The 17,541-nt window shown below is 42.1% G+C and overlaps 1 protein-coding gene across 1 annotated transcript in view; it reads left to right on the forward strand.

Annotated features, from left to right (window-relative positions):
- Window positions 1–17,541, forward strand: part of SLC35F4 (solute carrier family 35 member F4) — a 174,485-nt gene that overhangs the window by 126,605 nt on the left and 30,339 nt on the right. The window contains exon 2 of the mRNA XM_070403765.1: window positions 12,682–12,867. Coding sequence (XP_070259866.1) covers window positions 12,682–12,867 — 186 coding nt within the window. The remainder of the gene's footprint in view (window positions 1–12,681; window positions 12,868–17,541) is intronic.

A 17,541-nucleotide genomic window follows, 5' to 3' on the forward strand; every position in this document is an offset into this window, starting at 1 on the left:
TAGGCCCCAGGGCTGCATGGAGAGAAGTGGCCAATGGCATGGCTGGAGAAAAAGGCAGATTGTGACTTGCTTGCAACAACTTCAAAAGTCACAGCTCCCTGCTCTCGAACTGCCCCACCAATTCCAGCGACTGCAGCTGCCCCAGATTTTGATCTCTGCCTCCTCTACTCAGTGATACCTCAGAGCTCTACTCAGATTCAGCTTTCTGCACCACAGGGAGGAAATGGCCCCCAAGCAGAAGTGGAGCTCAAAGAGCTGACCTTGTGACCTTTCTTAGAGAGTGCACTCTTGCGCCACCTATTGGCCAATGCCTGAAAACAGTCACCTCGTGTGGTTTGTCCAGTTTTGTTTAGTTTGCAATGGGAGGGAGGACTAGTCTTGCATAAGTTACTTCATTCATACCTGGAGCTTTCCCATATATTTTGAACAGCCCTTCACTAGACCCTTATGCTGTCTACCTCCCAATTTCTCAAACATCTGCCCCCAGTCCTTCTCCTTCCCCTTCCTTCACCTCCTCTTTGGCGAAACTGTTTTCATAAGTCACCTGTGACATCCTTATTGCCCTAGTCAGTGGGCATTTCTTCCACCTCCAATCTCCCTGACCTCTTGGAAATATGTGAAAGGTTAACTGATATCTCCTTTTTGAAACTTTCTTCTCTCGGATTCTCACCTCTATGACTGCTTCTGCCTCTGACTCCTCCTGCTCTGAACTAGTTGCTGTTCTCCATTTCTCTACCTTCTGATAACAGGACTATTCCACAGGGGGCTCATCCTGGACCCTCTGGGCATCTACTACATATATTCATAGGTTTAGATATTTAATTTCTTGCCTTGTCTTTTATGCTAATGATTCCAGCTTTGTGAGACCAATCCTGTCTCCACCCAAACTCTTGTCAGATTTGTCCAGTTGCCTAGTAGATATTTGTATCTGGATATCCCACCTCCAAACTGACCTGGCTTTTGTCTCCTTTTTAACCTTTATCTTATACTCTTCTCTCCTTTGTCTATTGTTCCATCTACACTGACTTGCATTTAAATTTCTAAAGCACAACAAATTCTTTCCCATCACATGTTGTTCCTGCTTCCTGAATCACTCTTCCCTCTGTTTTTGCATGTCTATCTTCTCCTCATTCTAAGGTCTCCATTTCCCTTTAATCTCCTCAGACAGACCTCCCCTGACTACACAATCTACCTAAACACCACCCTATTATTCTCTATCATTATTCCCTCTTCTTTCACAGGACTTATAATTTGTGATTATTTGTTATGTACTTGCTTACCCGTGTTGTATTCATATGTCTATGTATTTGTTCACTTATTCTAAGCTCCGCAAGGATGAGACCTTGTCTGCTTTATCAATTAAGTTCTGTTTGGCATCTAGCTCAATGTCTGGCACATAGTAGGTACTCAGTAAATATTGGGTGTGCGAGTGAGCGCATAACCAGACTCACTATCCTTTTCTTCTCTACAGAAAGGTCCTCCACCCCAGGTTTCCTGTGCTAGACATTAATGTTAGAGACACATACATATAAAGCATAGTCTTTCATACTTCTGCAACTTCTTATCAATTAATAAAAAATAATTCAGTTTCTGAGACAAAGTATACACTGAGCTGAAAGAAACCAGGGGGGTTAGAGTCTGTGGGATGGGGCTTGAGAAAAGGAGCCGATCACAGAGTTTTTAAGGCTGAAACCACCATTAGTCTGGTAGCCCAAATTGCACGTCATTACAACTTAGTTTCACTATTGTTGAGTCCAGATGGTACAGTTGACCCCACAGACCATGGGCTGTTTTCTTGCTGGTTTTGGCTAGTCTCCCAAGAAGTGATTGCCCTGCAAATGGTGTTCCTACTCCTGGGGTTTTACAACTTCTCACACCCTCCAGGCTCAGGTTTCTGCAGATCTTTATTTCCATTAAGCCTAAGATTTGTCAGTGTATTAGCCTTTTCCATGTTGGGCTATAATTCACCTGTTTTCCAACCTCTTTGCCCCAATATACTGCTAACCATGGCAGAGACACTGGGCCTTTGCCCTCTTTGTAGCCCCCATATCCTAGTTCAATGTCCAACACATAGGAGGCCCCTCAGAAAATGTGCATGAATGAAAGAATACAGTTTCCTAAGCCTTCTCTAACCAAAACAAATAGTGACCAGGAAAATGAGTCTCTGGGCAATAGGTGTATGGCCAAGGTTAAACCAGAGTTTTCTGTCTCTTTGATGTCAGATAACTTTCATTTTCACATGGCAGCTCCTCTCTGTGCAAACCTGGAGACAGGGAGTGTGTGGCAGTCAGTTGTGCAAAGAAAGAGCCAACAGGACATAATGCGGGGAATTGGAGGCATAAAGATGGCAAGAGGAGATGGACTCAAGGAATGTTTAAAAGATAATGCCAGCAGGACCTTTTACCTTATCCCAGGCCCTGCAGAGTAAATTTAAGTCATTTTCCAGACAGGGTGAACGTTGGAAGCATCTTCCACTCCATTAGATAAAATTAGAATTCGAGAGTAGAGCATGCCTAACTACAAGAGCTGCCTCTACAGGAGAATTTTAAAATATATTATGCTCAGTTGTCAGTACCGGTGCATTAAGCATTCTGTCACTTGCATAGCTGCTGTAATTTGCCTCACATGGGTGAATACAGTACTCCCAGGGGATAATTTACTCTCATTTGCTTACCAAAGGAACAGAACTTTAATATATATGCCTCATCTTTGGCCAAGATATGATGTTTATAGTGAGGATTTTGATTGAACATTTGCACCAACCATAGGAGCAGGGAGGTGATTAACATGCTAAATCTGGTCTGCTGAATTCTGGGTAGGAAGGTTTCAAGGACTTTAAAGAAAGTTTTACATCATCTCCTATTAAATTACAGAGCCACACATGAAACTTTTGCACGGTGAATAAAGGATTATCTTCTAACAAAACTACCCTGAATTACCTGGCTCTGCTGTCTTTTCTCCAATCCATCCTGCAAATCTTCATTTAGTCCAGGATTTGTCAGTGTATGAGGCCTATTTATGTTGGGTTAAAATTCATTTGTTTTTGGTGTTTTCAGAATCTATGTTGAGAAAACATTTCCTTTCTCTTTGCGTTTGTGCTGTCTGCACTTCCTGGATGCTCTTTCTCACCTCCCACGTCTTTCTCGGTAAATGCTGATCCTTCTGCCTGTACTGCTCAACCAACAGTACCCTTTCCACAGTCAATAGTAACCGTCCTGTCACAAAAGCACACTTTGTGCATGGTCTTCTCTCTCACTCACTTTCTTTGACTTCCACAGTGTTACATATTCCCCCACCTTTTTGGCTGCTTTTTTTGTAGATTCAAATTCCTTTTTATTATTGGTTTCCTTGAGTCTCAGCCCTAGTTATCTGCATTTCTCAGTCAACATTCTCTGTCTGGATGGTCTCATTCCCTCCTGTTTCCTAGGGCTACCGTAACAGAGTACCACAAACTCAATGGCTCAAATACCAGAAATGTATTGTCTCACAGTTCTGGAGGCTAGAAGTCCAAGATCAAGGTGTCAGCAGGGTTGCTTCCTTCTGAGGCCTGTGAGAAGGAATCTATTCCACGCCTTTTGCCTATGGCCCAGCTCCAGGTGTTTTGCCGACAATCTGTGGTATTATTTGGCTAGTAGAAGCATCACCCCATATCTGCCTTTGTCTTCATGTGTTTTCCCTGTGTGTGTCTGTGTACAAATTTCTCATTTTTATATGGACACTGGTCATATATGGTTAGGGCTCACTTTAATTTGATTACCTCTTATATCTGCCCAAAATAAGGTCAAGTTCTGACATACAGCAGGTTAGGACTTCAACATACAAATCTGGGGGGACACAATTTAACCCATAACCTCTGCTATAGCTTCAATGATTAGTCCATGTGCTGGTGACTCTCAAATCTGTGTCTTCATCCCAAACCTGTCTTTTCAACTCCAGACCTGTGTGCCCAACCGCCTTCTGTCCATCTTCCCCTGGATGACTTTTATGCACCTTAAACTCAACATGTCACCTTCTCCCTGAACTAAGTCTTCTTTCTAGCCCAATAAATGGTGTCTGATGTGAATGGAACTAGACCTTGGGCCCTGACAGTTGGTTTTAGGCCTGGAGCTGGACATTAAAAGGAGAGTAGGATCTAGGTAAGTGAGAAAGAGGCTTGTATGACTGTGGAGCTGGCACTGGCCACTGTGGGTTTCATTCACAGACTGTCAGCCCACCCACCTGATAGGTGAGGGCACCCATAACAATTGTGAAAATGACTTGATGCTGGTAGCTTCCTTCATATGCCCCAAGACAAAAACTTATAGTTTTGTTATCAATGGAAGTGGAGTTTTTGGGGTACCGTAGGGAAAGGAATTTCCTGAGGCCCCCCTGGGAGGATGGGGTTTCACAGAAAGCTTTATTGATGATGTAAACTTAAGGGAGTTCCCCTCCTAATTCCCATCTGCATTCGTCCTTCCATGGGAAAAAGTTCAATCTTGTCTTCAGCAGGGCCAGATTTAAGGCCACTGCCCAGAATTTCTGCTCCATATTAAAGTCCAGTGCAGTCCAGCATCTGGCTAGTCTAGCTTATGTTTTCAGCTGCAGTCCATTGTCTGCATGGACATGAGCCACATGGTTATGGAGAGAGAACAGGCAAGCACACAGACATGCGTGGGTCATGGAGCAAGAGCGAGCAAGAGCACAAGAGCCAGAGAGGGGACTCTCTGTCTGGGCGTTAACCCTTCCAAGATTTCACACCCTCGCAGTGGCTTTACCCTCCTAGTCAGTGATCTTTTTTCCAGGCTAGACTAAGAGACAAGCACCTTCCCCACGTCATTGCACAGGTGCCTGCCGGCCCCTTTGTTCTATCTCTTCCTCCAATGTTCTGCAGGGAATAGATGAGTGGTTCCCTGGGGAACATGAAGCTGCCCAGATGACCATGCTTATAATGTCTGGCCTCCCTTTTGCTTTCTTTCTTTTATTAATATTAATAACTAGCTAATTACAACAATAACAGTGTCGTTTAGATTGTGGTTTAAGTCAGTAATCAGCTGCCTCTGCCAGCTCTGGACTTGCACTCCTCCTGAGTGACACATGTAAACGCTAACAGCATTAACTGTACCCTGGCATACTCAACTGCATTTTTATTTTTTTCCCCTCATAAAAAGGCATAGGTATTTTGTGAACTAATCCATAGGCTAATGATTTAAGAGCCAATTCCCACATAAAAAGACATCTGTGGACCACTGGCAGTGGCCAGGGGCTGAGCAGTCCGCTGGCTCCTTGACTAAAGGCTGGCTTATCCACCCATTCAGCATTTAACGCTCTTTATGGAATTACTTATAATTGGCCCCCCCCTCTCCCCCCAATCTAGACCATCAGAAAATGAGGGCAGTCATCATGCCTTCTTGTCTTTCTTGCACTCAACTGAGGGCTAAACACATATAGGCATCAATAACTTGTTCATTAATGGGTTATCAAAGAATCAGGCCAATTGTCACAGGCCTTTGGTTTATCCTGAATTGGTTTTGACTATAATGAATTGTGAATCTGCCTTATTAATGCTTTGTCGAATCCATCAATCAAGGTTCTCACCAGGGCCATTTGGAAGGGAATGTATTCCAGGGAGCCCTAACAGAGAGGGATTTGTAAGTAAAAGGTTTCCACAGTTAGTAAAGAATATTTTCCAAGATATTTAAGGTAACAGTGACATTGCAAGAAAATGGTAGTGATGCTACATGGTGCATAGAAGGATCTTAGTACCCTTTATATGTACTTGTATGTGGGTCAATACCCTGGTTCAAATGACAAGGAAATCAATACTTTGGGGGTAGAAGAGACAAATTCTCTACTAGAAGAAAGTCAATGTGAAGGTGTAATGAGAAGCAAACAAGATGAATTAAGGGAGCAAACTCAGCATATGAGAAACCAGAATTAGAAAACAAATCACAAGTAGTTACTTACTTTGATAAGTTATTCTTTCTAGCATAAACACTCCCACTGCATCTAATATATGATTTAAATACTATTACATTATGTATGTGACTTAAGAGTAGTGCACACGGTGTTATAAAAAACAAATACTTGCATAGTCGTAAGGCTCGCATCTTACTTCTTAAGAGAAAGGGGAGGGGGTATTCAAAACTACAGCTTCCAGAACTAAAATTTTTATAGATTTACACCAGACCAGGGCAGCACTTTTAGTTTTATTTCTTCATACAGCACAGTATTTTCTTACCTATTTTGCTTCAACTTATTGAACTGATCTCTTTGGGAAATGTTCTGACCTGGATCCTAAATTTCTTTGGGTTTTCTTGGGTTGAAGTAAATATTTTGGAATCATCAGGACAGGCCTTTTTACTGTAAGGCTAATAAATCTCCATTTTCTGTTGGCATCGGGGTGACAGGAATGACCTGAGGAGAAGTGAGGTTGGTGCATTGTAGAGATGTTCCTTCTTCTCCTTCATTCGGGCATCAGTCAGCAATCTTCCAGGGGGAAACTTGCCCCCAGGTGTTCAGCAAAGGTAACTTGGATAGCTATGTCCCCTTATGAATGTATGCCATTGGGTTCTTACAGGGAAGCTGGCAAGAATTCCAGAAAATTGCCGAACCGGTTTGGCTCAGTGGATAGAGCGTCAGCCTGCGGACTCAAGGGTCCCAGGTTCGATTCCGGTCAAGGGCATGTACCTTGGTTGCGGGCACATCCCCAGTGGGGGTGTGCAGGAGGCAGCTGATCGATTGCTCTCATCGATGTTTCTAACTCTCTGTCCCTCTTCCTTCTTCTCTGTAAAAAATCAATAAAATATATTAAAAAAAAAAAAAAGAATTCCAGAAAATCTTCCTAAATGCTCTCAATGGTTCCCACTCTGAGCTCAGAGACTGTCCTCTATAGAGGTGGCTGCAATCCAAAAAGAAGTGGTGAAGTTGCCAAGTGGGAGGGGATTGGAGGTATGGATAAAAAAAGATGAAGTGATTAAGAAGTATACATTCTAGTTATATAAACAGTCATGGGGATGTAAAGTACAGCATAGGGAATATAGTTAATAACATTGTAGTAACTATGTATGGTGTCAGGTGGGTACTAGACTTATTGGGGTGATTAGTTGGTAAGTTACCTAAATGTCTAATCACTATGTTGTACACTTGAAACTAATATAATATATGTCAACTGTAATTGAAAAAACATTTTAATTAAGAAGTGGTAAGTAAAGACATCAGAGAGAAAGGGGAAAGGGCAGCTGAGGAGGGAGCTGCGGAGTTGGGTCATGTTAAAGCCCTGATTGTCAGCATCAGACAGGGCTCTTGATTGGAACCCTCAGAAGTCAGTTAACAAAAGGGAGATTTATTGAGTAGATCTGGGGGGTGAGACTCAGAGAACCTTGAAAAATGGGTGGGGAACTAAGAGGACATGACAGCTGAGCAGCCAGAACAATCTGCCAGGATGCTACTGTTACTATCACTACCTGATACCCTGCAGCTCATGAAATAGCAACAAGCTGGCTTCCTTGAGATTCAAAGTTCTGGATAGGACAGTCTGATTGGCTGAAACTAAGTCATGCCTGCACCCTATTGCCAGGGGCAGGGGGGATTCTTTGGTTTCCTTTAGCTTCCTTTGTGGGGTGTGGTATGGGACATTGTTTCCCTAAATGGGAAGGAAATTGGGTGCTGGGCATTAAAAATAGGACAGAGGGCCAACGTAACCACATTAAAAACACTCGGGGAGTTGTTAACTGGACTTAGAGATTTTGTAAAAAAAAAATACTATTTATTCTTTTGCAACAACAACAAAAAACCCCACATTCTATTATCTAGGAAATTATTTAAAATCAGGACTATCACCAAAAAATTGTAAAGGCAATTTTGTGGTATTCTGCTGATTCCATCTATAGGATCAGCCAAATACATTCAAAATATTCTTATTTTGGGAATACTTAAAAACCCATTTCAGATTTCTATGAATATTCAGAAGAAATCACCTACGTTAACCCATAATTTAATTTTACCAATGACAGAAGGTATAACAGGCTCAATAGTCAGAGACTGGGTATGAGCAAGATAAGAGGTAGCTGAAGTTAAAAAAAAATTAGACATAATAAAGCATTGGTATGATTAGGGCCATATTGAGAAAGCACTGAGGAAATAAAGCTTGATATTGGAGGGAGACTTAGGGCCAGAAATGTTCTAAACAAGCAAGTATTAAGGATGATATTTTATTTGGGGGAAGGGAGCCATAATCAATGAATCTTGACCCTGACCTGTTCTTTAGAATACAAATCCAGAACATGTGTTTGACAAGTATGAGGGTTGCTCAAGCAAGAATGTCGTTATTGGGGCTGGGGGTTGGGGGGCAGGAGAGGACCATCTGATGTGACTAATGAGAGTCTTCCAACCCGTCACTCCTAATACAGTTTACTCTCAATACCTATTAAAATCTGAACACTGCTTATCCACAGAATTTGCAATGCCCAGGCACTCACTGTGGCATAGAAAATAGATATAATTTATTTATGATCCTTGACTGCATCCCAAGTGACATTCTTAATATTTATTTTTGTTAGGACTGGCTTTATATTAATCGAACTCCAATACTATATAGCATGGGGCAGTGTCTTTATTTACAGGATCGAATATGACTGTTTCATGGCCCAAGCCCTGACGTGCCTCTGGGCCTGGCTCTGAAGTTTCAAGTTTGCCTTTTTAGGACAATGATTGAAATATCTTTCCACAAATCAACCAGTGGGAGGCAGCTGGCAGCAGGCAATGGGCTTTGAGCTCTATTGCATAAGGAAGTACAGAAGCAAGGGCATAACACGTCAGTGAAAACAAAGAAGAAAACGAAATTACTATTTGGCTTACAAATCCAACACTTGCTAGCTACACATGATATATCAACTTTTTAGTAACTATGGCCAATATTTATCTCAACCCCATCTCAACTTGCTATCCAACCTATTTTTGGGCTTTTTCCTTTCCACCTTCTACAATTGCCAAATGATCATGAAATGAAACCTGATATTCACCCAAGGATACATGAGAAGGCACAACTCATGTAAAAATTTTAAAAAAAGATATTTGAAAGATAAATTAAAAATGACTTGGAGTATCTGAGTGTGAGTGCCTTTTGAAGAGTATGAATAAATGAGGGTTCACTGAGTTCCAGGCAGCCTCTTTTTATCGACTTTGAAGTATTCAATCAGAAACCGTAGTAAATGGTACAGTATACACTTTTAGATATGTAAAATAGTAACATCCATTTTGGCACTTTGATAATAATATTAACATAGCATTAATTTAAGCATAGCAATCAGCATGTAATTCTTCTGTTGATTTTTTGAGTAGCTGTACATTTTTTGTTTAATTCCAAGATTAAATAATAATTTTTCATCAGGTCATCTTGAGGCACTATTAACAGATACTACAGCAACTCCATTTTCAGATACCTCTCTACTTATTTTTTCCCAAGATTGAGAAAACCATATATGCTTTCACGGAGAGGCCTGGACTGTGGAGCTAACATTTGCATCTAAGTTGCACTGCTGTTCTGTTAGGTTCTTGAGGCTCAGAAATGCAAGATTACTTTGGACATCACTGCTTCTCGACGTTCTGATTTGATTCCTGCAAGTGATTACTCACACAAGTACATAACCCGATGTATTCAAAGCCAAATTAAAACCAAGATGTCATTGCTATTTCAAGATTTTGCTTTCCATTTGACAGTTTCTACCTCCTTTCTGCCATCTCAGAAACACCAGAACAAGACATAGCCCCCATAACCCAGCGAAAGTGATAGCCTCTGTTCTCCACCTTGTATCAGCAAGACTATAAAGAAGCTCCCAACTTACAAGGAAGAACAAACACAGATGCCCCAGGGAGTGGTCAGAGCAGGCTACCTGTCTTGGAGCTGGTGTCCATCAATGTCCAAGTTGATTCTGATACTCTGTGTCTAATGATCCCAGTTGCTTCGCAGCAGGTATTTTATGAGGTCATGCTGTGTATAGAATATTTTATCTGGGCTTTATAATTTATTATAAAAATTATAGGATATATAGATAACAAGAATAATTATAGATGTATGTATATACATGGGTTTATATGTATACATATATCTCCTAGCTCTGACCTACTAAGAAGACCTATTTTCAGGGGTGTCCCACTAACAGTAAACACACGGCCAGTTGTTGGTTTCTAAATACCATTCCCCAATGAGAGGAAATAGGGGTCTGGGAGAGATGAATGATTCTAGGAGTTGGCAGGGAAAATAAAAGATGAGTCCAGAGCATCTTGTAATGGCAGAAAGTAAGGAAAAGCTCCAAAAACAAAAAGAATGGGAATACATCAAAGGAACTCAGAAGTCAATCTCCCAATGGTGAAAGATGAAATAACTTGAGCAAAAGAATAAACAATCCAGGTTTGATCATAACTCAAAGTAGAAAATAAATATACCTGAATCCACACTGAAATAGATAAATGATTGAATAAAGGGAATAAAAGAGAAACATCTTCTCTTCACAAGAATTCCAAATAATATGTGCAGACACTCTCCCTCAACACGTCCCCATTCCCCACACCAAGTGTGGGGTGGACGTAGTTACCCGCTTCCAAAGAACAAAGTATGAAAAGGGGAGAAGGACAGGGGGGAACCAGGCCAACACTGCTTTGGCTGGGTGATCAAGGCTAACATCACCAGTAATAAGTCATACTGGTAGCATACAATGACTGATATCACATGATAAGGACACTTCACCTCTGTTGTATTTTTCCCCAAAACACAAAGCCCCAACATAACCATGAGAAAAGATATCTGATAAACCCCAATTTGAGGGACGTCCTACAAAATACTTCCCCAGCACTTCTCAAAACTGCCACGGTAATGAGAGACAAGGACAGACTGAAGTACTGTCATAGACCGTGGGCGGCTAAGGAGACATGATGACTAAATGTAATGTGGTGTCCTGGATGGGATCCTGGAATAGAGGAAGGTCATTACTGACACAAGCTAGTGTAATCCAGAGGAAGTTTGCAGTGCGGTTGGTAGTAATTGCCAATGTTAATACCTTCATTTCGACAAATGCCCCAGGGGTATGTAAAATATTAGCGCTAAAGGAAACTGGATGGAGAGCACATGGGAACTCTGAACTATCTTTTGACCTCTTCTGTAAATATACAAGGATTCCACACTTGAAAGTTTACTTAAAGAGAGAGAAGAACACAGTCTCTGACATCAGGCAGCTTACACAGATGGAGAGTCAGAGCATCACACAGGAGAAAGGGAAGCATTGGGGCAACGAGTGCAGGGGGCCATCAGTGAGCTCAGATGGCACAAGTTCAAAGAAAGTGTAGGTGCATATGATCTACCGGGGAACAGCGCATGAACCAATCAGAACCTGGTCAAGGATTTTAGCATTGGGCTAGCTTTGGAGTGTTCCCGATAGAGGAACCGCCGTGGAAGGCTTGAAGCTGTCAGCACTGAGAGTAAAGGGTCAGAGCACAGCCAGACCAGCTTCACTGAAATGGAGTATTCAGGTTGGGGTAGGGCTGGCTATGTAAATTGAGGTCCCAGTGCAAAATGAAAAGGTAGGGCCCCTTGGACAAAAAGCAGAAAATATGGCTGTTTTCTTTCTCTCTCTCTTTTTCTCTGTATATCTCCGTGTGTGTGTGTGTGTGTGCGTGTGTGTGTGTGTGTGTGTGTGTGTGTGTGTGTGTCTATCTCTCTCTATCCATACCCTGGCATTTTTTGCTATTTAATATCTGCTCCCTTGGACACTGGATATTTTCTGGGTGAGTGCAGGCCCCCACAGATACTGGCAGCCCCACCCTGGAACCTCAGCACTCTGCATTCCAGCTCTCAGGGTTCTGTGAGATTGCCAGGCAGGGCCAAAGGTGAACCCACCCCAGGAGGTAGGGAGACAACAGGAGCATGCATGAACTGAGGCTCCGAGCCCCTGCCTATGCTCCGTTATCCCATCAGAAGTCACTTACAAAAGACAGTTTAAGAGATGAAAGTATTAAGAATTTCCAAGTGGCAACTATATGTCACCACCCTTGGATATGTGTGGTGATGGTGGGGGTGGGGGTGGGGGGGTCCTTTTGAGCACAGAGTCCTGTGTGACTACATGGATGCAGGCACATGAAGCCGACCTGAGTTGGGGATTCGTGGGAGATTAATCCGGATTGGAAGGGGCTTAGCCTGTGGAGGATGCTGAAGGCTGAGTTTTGTCTGTAACAGTGGACAGAGGCCAGAGGTGACTGAGGAGACACAACGAAATTGGATGTTAGTGATTAATCTGATGGAAAGTGCATCGTGGATTTGATAGGAGACACTGTTGGCAGGTTTACCAGTTAGGAATGGAGCAGGCAGCCTTGGGAAGGAGAGGAGGAAGTCAGCAGCATAACAACACTTCCCTTTCCTTGAGGCAAACGATTAGATAGTGTTAACAGTTCTGATTCAGAACAGATGTCTCAACCCAAACATCATATTCTAATGTTCATTTCTAGTTAGTGGATTTATCTCAAAAGACCCTCATCAATGTAGCATTTTCTTTTTAGGAGCCCCTTTTATAAAATTAGAAACGAGCTCAATGAGTGTTCCATATGGGCTGTGACTGTGGCTGCCATGTATTTCACTGCCAAGGCATTTTAAGTCTGTTTCCAATTTTTTTCCTCCAGGAAGTTCTGAAACTGGTGTGAACCCTTTCTTCCCAGGTACCTCCAGATCATCAGTCCCTCGATGTAAACCAGGAGCCAACTGCCCCAGTTCACACAGCGGCATCAGTAGACAGCTGTCCCCTCTGTCTGTCACCGAAGATTCTTCTGCTCCGATTCTTGAACTTCAGAGCCGAGGATCCACTGGAGTTTGTGGACACAGAGTTGAGAGGCAGAACAAATCAGGTATGGTGCTGACCTCTTAATAACAGTACATCCAAGGAACCTTCTAACCAGCCGTCAAAGATCTCACCATTGTCACAGAAGAGAGACGTTACCTGGGCGTTTAGGAGTGGTGAGGGGAAGGTTTATCAAGCAAGAGGAGATGGAAGAGGGAAATGTATAGATAGGGTCAGTCCACAACTTAGGTTGGTTTGGCTTAGGATTTTTTGACTTTAAGATCATGTGAAAGCAATGTGCATTCAGTAGAAACTACATTTTGAATTTTGAATCTTGATCTTTTCTGGGCTAGTGATATGTGGTACGATACTCTTTCCTGATGTTGGACAGCGGCAGTAACCACAGCTTCCAGTCAGCCATGCAATCATGAGGGTAAACAAGCTACACCCTACAGTGTAGTATTAAATGCATTTTAGACTTATGATATTTTCAATTTACGATGGGTTTATTGGGATGTAACCGCATCGTAAGTCAAGGAGTATGATTTGTACAACCTCTTAGTGTGCACAATGTAGCAGAGAAACTGAATATCAAAACCTATTGTTGAAGAGTTTAACATGGTTCAACAATGACATCTAATGGTGTTTATAAGGTAACTGGTTTTTCTCATCTTCAAGGTGTCAAAAGCCAGCATCTTTTATCACAGCCCTGGGGTTACTAACAGCACAGTGTGCCCAGTCTGAAAAAAATAGAAACACCAGTAAAATCAGACTCTGCTCTTGCCAGTCCTTGGAGCACCTGTAGTTTCCCCAATTTTACACTTCCTTCAGGACACTTGTCACTTGCCTCCCTAATCAGCATTTGCTGATCAGTCAAGACCTTTAGCCTTTCCTCTCATCTGCATGACCACTTACCAACTCCTGGGCTACTTGAATTGCTAGATAAATATATAACTATATCCACGAGTTTCCTAACAAATTTATCATTTTTAACATAGCCAACTCTGCTAGGCTACTGCCCAATACTGGTTTTTTATTTTGGTCATCTTTATGTCGTCCCCAGAGAATGTTCTCAATCCCCGAGTCCATACTCACTTCTTCTCATCATATGACCACACCCTACCTTCCCCAAAAGAGCAAAAGAATTGAGTGCTATCAGATGCTTTTCTCTCTGCCTCAAAACATCTGTTCTCTGGTTGCCTATTGCTGTCAATGCGGGACCACCTTTGACTTACATGTTTCTACCACTCTGCTGTTAACTCCTTTTCCTGTATCCAGGGTCACCTCTCCATCTCTTCCACTGTCGTTTTTCAATTTCTCCTCCATTTGTTCCCTCAGCTTGGCCAGAAACATATTAAAATGTCCTGCAGACTTAAAAACAGTAACAATAGCAAAAACAGAAAAATAATTGGGTAGTGAAAACAAAACAAAAAAACTCCAGAACTTTGAGAAAACTGGCTTTAAAAATAAAGAGAAATGACAACACAGGGAATACAATTAGGGTGAGATAAACCAAGGTATAGAGGAGGCCTGAAAACCCCTGCTAGGGTCCTACTAATTTGAGCAGAGGTTTCTTTATATAAGCAAAGATATTTTTCAGAAAATGACAATATTTTTAAATGATATGAACTCCAAGACTCAATTTTCTTTTAAAGTGAAAAAAAAACGGCATCTTAAATCTTCAGAAACTTTTAATTGGCTTTAATACATTGCAGTAATATTCTTTTTTTTTTTAAAAAAAATCTTTATTGTTCAGATTATTACATTTGTTCCTCTTTTTTCCCCCCATAACTCCCCTCCTTCCAGCTCCCACCCCACCCTCCACCCTCACTCCCCACCCACTGAGTTCATCCATAGGTGCATGATTTTTGTCCAGTCACTTCCCGAATCTCCCACACCCCTTTTCCCCCCAAGAATAGTCAGTCCATTCCCTTTCTATGTCCCTGATTCATTATAGTCACCAGTTCATTCTGTACATCAGGTTATTTATTCACTTGATTCTTAGATTCATTTGTTGATAGATGCATATTTGTTGTTCCTAATTTGTATCTTTACCTTTTTCTTCTTCTTCCTCTTCTTAAAGGATACCTTTCAGCATTTCATATAATACTGGTTTGGCGGTGATGAACTCCTTTAGTTTTTCCTTATCTGTGAAGCTCTTTATCTGACCTTCAATTCTGAATGATAGCTTTGCTGGATAAAGTAATCTTGGTTGTAGGTTCTTGGTATTCAGCACTTTGAATATTTCTTGCCATTCCTTTCTGGCCTGCAAAGTTTCTGTTGAGAAATCAGCTGACAGTCGTATGGGTATTCCCTTGTAGGTAATTGAGCCTCTTTCTCTTGCTGCTTTTAAGATTTTCTCTTTGTCTTTTGCTCTTGGCATTTTAATGATGATGTGTCTTGGTGTGGTCCTCTTTGGATTCCTTTTGTTTGGGGTTCTCTGCGCTTCTTGGACCTGTAAGTCCATTTCTTTCTCCAGGTGGGGGAAGTTTTCTGTCATTATTTCTTGAAATAGGTTTTCAATATCTTGCTGTCTCTCATCTTCTGGCACTCCAATGACTCTGATATTAGTCCGCTTAAAGCTGTCCCAGAGGCTCCTTACACTATCTTCACACTTTCGGATTCTTTTTTCATTTTGCTTTTCCAATTGGGTGTTTTTTGTCGAATCTTTGGTTTGATTCTTGTGCTCCTCTGGTCTGCTATTGGGTATAATATTCTTTATTTCAATCCGTGTATGCTTACTTTCTAATTTCTTTATCGTAGCATCGAGGGTCTCATTAGTTTTCGTGAGGCTCTGCACAAATTTATGGCAAGCCCTCAAAATTGCGATTCTTAGCTCCATATCCTCCATTTCTGTCATTTTTTTTGTCTCCGCATCTTTTATGCTTTCTTGGTGTACCCCCTTGTGGTCTCTGTGCGCAGTCTTGTTCTAGCCAAGCCTTAATTGTTGTAGTTAACACTAGAGGGATTTGACCACCAGGCCGACTGGCGGTGGAAATCAGCTGTGGGAAAACTTCAGTCCTCAGGGGAGGCGCTAGTCCGGCCCTTGCCTGAGGCGATCGGCAAATGGCTGTGTGCAGGGTTTGGGTGGGGCGGGCTCAACAGGGCGGGGGGGAGGGAGCAGCTATGGCCGCTCTCAGTCCATCCCCAGGGGCTCTGCCTCTCTGTCCCAGCAATCGCTGCAAACCTCGGAGGGGCCGTAGCCAGACAGTCCCGCTTCTCCCGTTTGAGTCTGGGTCCCTAGAGACTCGCCCGGATCTGTAGCCCAGAGTCTGAGACTCGCTCCTGATTGAAAACGACAATCGCGCCCTCAGCCGCCAGCCCGCTTTGCGCGCGCACCCTCACCACCGCACCGCCGTACCTTTAAATTTTCCACACTGCGCCTCCTCTGAGCGTCGGAATGCTGTTGTTTTTGCTTCTAGTTGAAGAGACTCTCCTCAGCCAGCCTTCCCGTGGTTCTGGTTGATGTCCGCTCCGACTTTTAGTTGTATTTTTGAAGTGGTTGTCCACGGCGGCAGTCTCCGGTGTTTACCTATGCCGCCATCTTCGATTCTCTGCAGTAATATTCTTATTATTCCAGTCATCTGCAGAACAGAATGTTCCAGTTAATTAACTATGCTGGTTAATAAAGACTTGCCCTGTCTATCATATACACATTATAAATTTCAAACACTCTACCATTAAAGATCATATGGGACATAATTTACTCTTTCTGTAATGTTCAGAAGGCATTTGGGATATTGCAGGGCACCAAAGAAAAAAGAGAAAAGAATAATTTGAAGAGCAGCTCACCAGGCTTTCATGAACATTACAGTAGTCAGCCTCAAAATGAATCCCATAATATAGATATTATCGCTGTTTGACAGATAAAGAAACCAAGACTGGAATGAAACATACATGCAGAGCCATACAATGGCAAGGCTGGGACTTACATGTGTGTTTCCAAATTCCAATGGCCTCTACCATCAATTTATATGGCTCCAATCAAAGTTCATAAAAATGGATGGAGTTCCTGGTAAATCAATCTCAAGGATATATGCAAAACTATAAATCTAAGCAGAATTATGTAAAAATCATGTTTAAAATAGAAAAATAAATGAATTCTGGAGACTCAATCTTCCTATAGTACCTGTAGAGGGTAAAATTAAAGAATTAGCAACAACTAAATGTAGTTAGCAGAAGAACGGGCCAACACTATGGGAGGATTTAGGTGACTATTGATGTCATCAGAAGTCCTGTCCGTGGTATGATGGTAGTGCAGAGCAATCTTTATGAAGGCAGATGTCAGCTCAAAAGGATCCTTAAAATCTCTGTAGAATCATTTCTCCTTTTTGAGATAGTCCCTGAGAAAAATGTGACCTGAAATGTGATCCCTTCAGTGTCACTTCTCTTAAACATCATGCAAGATTGTCATTCCTCCCAACCATTTCTGAAACTTCCAGTGCTTGAACAGAGTGCTCAAGCCTGAATCCCAGACAGAATGAATATTCAGAATAAAAAGGTTGGACCCTGAGGTCATACTGACTTGGAGTTAGCCATGGATAATCTTCAGCCAAGTCTCAGGTTTTTTATCTATAAAATGGGAATGATGACACCTATTTAATGGGGTAGGTTTGTGTTCCCTTCCCAGCCTCCCAACATAAGAGTCTCTTATTCTGCCCTCTTATTAATTCTAAGTTTTCCCCCTCCACTTTCTGCATAAGCCACATGATCATAGAGGGAATTTGCACAACTGTTTTCA

This window comes from Myotis yumanensis, unplaced genomic scaffold (genome assembly GCF_028538775.1).
Source record: "Myotis yumanensis isolate MYYU_CA2020_CCGP unplaced genomic scaffold, mMyoYum1.0.hap1 SCAF_1, whole genome shotgun sequence".
In the NCBI taxonomy this organism is placed as follows: Eukaryota; Metazoa; Chordata; class Mammalia; order Chiroptera; family Vespertilionidae; genus Myotis; species Myotis yumanensis.